Here is a 1,726-nt window from a genome sequence, read left to right on the forward strand (position 1 = left end):
CCGCCCGCGCGGGAAGCGTTCGCAGCAGCGTTGACCCCCTGCCTAGTCATCGACCCCGCCCCAGCGTCGTAGAAGCCTCCCTCGCAGATGCAGTCTGCCTGCGACGAGCTGCCCCGGAGGGAGGTCGAGTGGGTAGGACAGCCCGTGCATCCCGTCGCACCCCAGGCCTCGAGAGCAGCAGACGAGCTGCAGTTACCGGAGCAGGAGGCGGCGCGTGACCCGTTGCTGTACGTGCCGGGCGGGCATGCTGAGCAGCTCTTGAGGCCTTTCTCAGGCTTGTAGTACCCCGGCGGACACATCCTGCAGGCTGCGTACCCGGGCGTGGTGTTTGACGTTGGGCCGGAAGGGACGACCTGCAAGCTCAGGTTGGGCCCAGGCACGAGGCTTCCGTTGCCCGGCACCAGCATGTAGCCTGCCTCGCATCCGCAGTCGGCTTGTGACACGCTGCCCGCCGCAGACGAGGAATGCGGGGGACAGGCCGTGCAGCTCGTCGCTCCGCCCTCGGACGCGTATGACCCCGCCGGACAGTTCGTACATGTCCCGTTGCCGGGCCCCGGCTTGTAAGTTCCTGGCTGGCACGGATCGCAGCCGAAGCGATCGAGGGGCTGCTGCCCGCCTGCGGAGACGTTGGCAAGCCAGCCAGGGCTGAAGCCCGGCAAGCACTCACAGTCGCTGATGGATGTGCTCTGTGCGGGAGAGGTTTGATGGCTACCGCATCTCTTACAGTACGTCGCTCCAAGCTCGTCGTTGTAGTGTCCTGCTGGACATGAGCTGCAGGCAGTGGAGCCATTCGGACTGCTGAAGAAGCCCAAGTCGCACAGACAGTCGTGTATGCTGGAGGATCCGGCTTGCGATTGCGTGTGCGACGGGCAGTGTTGACAGAAAGTAAGTCGGCTCTCGTTGTTGTACGTTCCTGGCAGACATGTGACGCAGTCACCACTCTTGGGGTCCATGTACATGCCGCTCATGCATTGACAATCGAGGATGCTGGTGCTGCCCGTAAGCCTGGACGTCATACCTGCGGGGCAGGCTGTGCAGGCGGTCGATCCCTGGAGGTCGCTGTAGGACCCAGCAGCGCACGGGCTGCAAGCTGGGCCCCATCGCCTTGCGCCCGACAGGTTGGCCAGCGGGCTGGCGTCGTAGAAGCCGGCATGACACTTGCACTCCCATACAAACGAGCTGCCTGCCGCCGAGACCGCATTGGCAGGGCACTGCGCACAGACGGAGGAGCCCGTGCCGTTGCTGTAGCTTCCCTCAGCGCATGGCCGGCAATCTGGCCCGCCCGCGCGGGAAGCGTTCGCAGCAGCGTTGACCCCCTGCCTAGTCATCGACCCCGCCCCAGCGTCGTAGAAGCCTCCCTCGCAGATGCAGTCTGCCTGCGACGAGCTGCCCCGGAGGGAGGTCGAGTGGGTAGGACAGCCCGTGCATCCCGTCGCACCCCAGGCCTCGAGAGCAGCAGACGAGCTGCAGTTACCGGAGCAGGAGGCGGCGCGTGACCCGTTGCTGTACGTGCCGGGCGGGCATGCTGAGCAGCTCTTGAGGCCTTTCTCAGGCTTGTAGTACCCCGGCGGACACATCCTGCAGGCTGCGTACCCGGGCGTGGTGTTTGACGTTGGGCCGGAAGGGACGACCTGCAAGCTCAGGTTGGGCCCAGGCACGAGGCTTCCGTTGCCCGGCACCAGCATGTAGCCTGCCTCGCATCCGCAGTCGGCTTGTGACACGCTGC

At 65.5% G+C, this 1,726-nt stretch overlaps 1 protein-coding gene across 1 annotated transcript in view; it reads right to left on the reverse strand.

Annotated features, from left to right (window-relative positions):
• GUITHDRAFT_122941 (hypothetical protein) overlaps positions 1-1,685 on the reverse strand; it is a gene marked incomplete at both ends in the record, with an annotated part of 3,836 nt that extends 2,151 nt beyond the window's left edge. The window contains one exon of the mRNA XM_005817773.1: positions 36-1,685. Coding sequence (XP_005817830.1) covers positions 36-1,685 — 1,650 coding nt within the window. The remainder of the gene's footprint in view (positions 1-35) is intronic.
• Positions 1,686-1,726: the final 41 nt, after the last annotated feature.

This window comes from Guillardia theta (genome assembly GCF_000315625.1).
Source record: "Guillardia theta CCMP2712 unplaced genomic scaffold GUITHscaffold_582, whole genome shotgun sequence".
NCBI lineage: Eukaryota > Cryptophyceae > Pyrenomonadales > Geminigeraceae > Guillardia > Guillardia theta.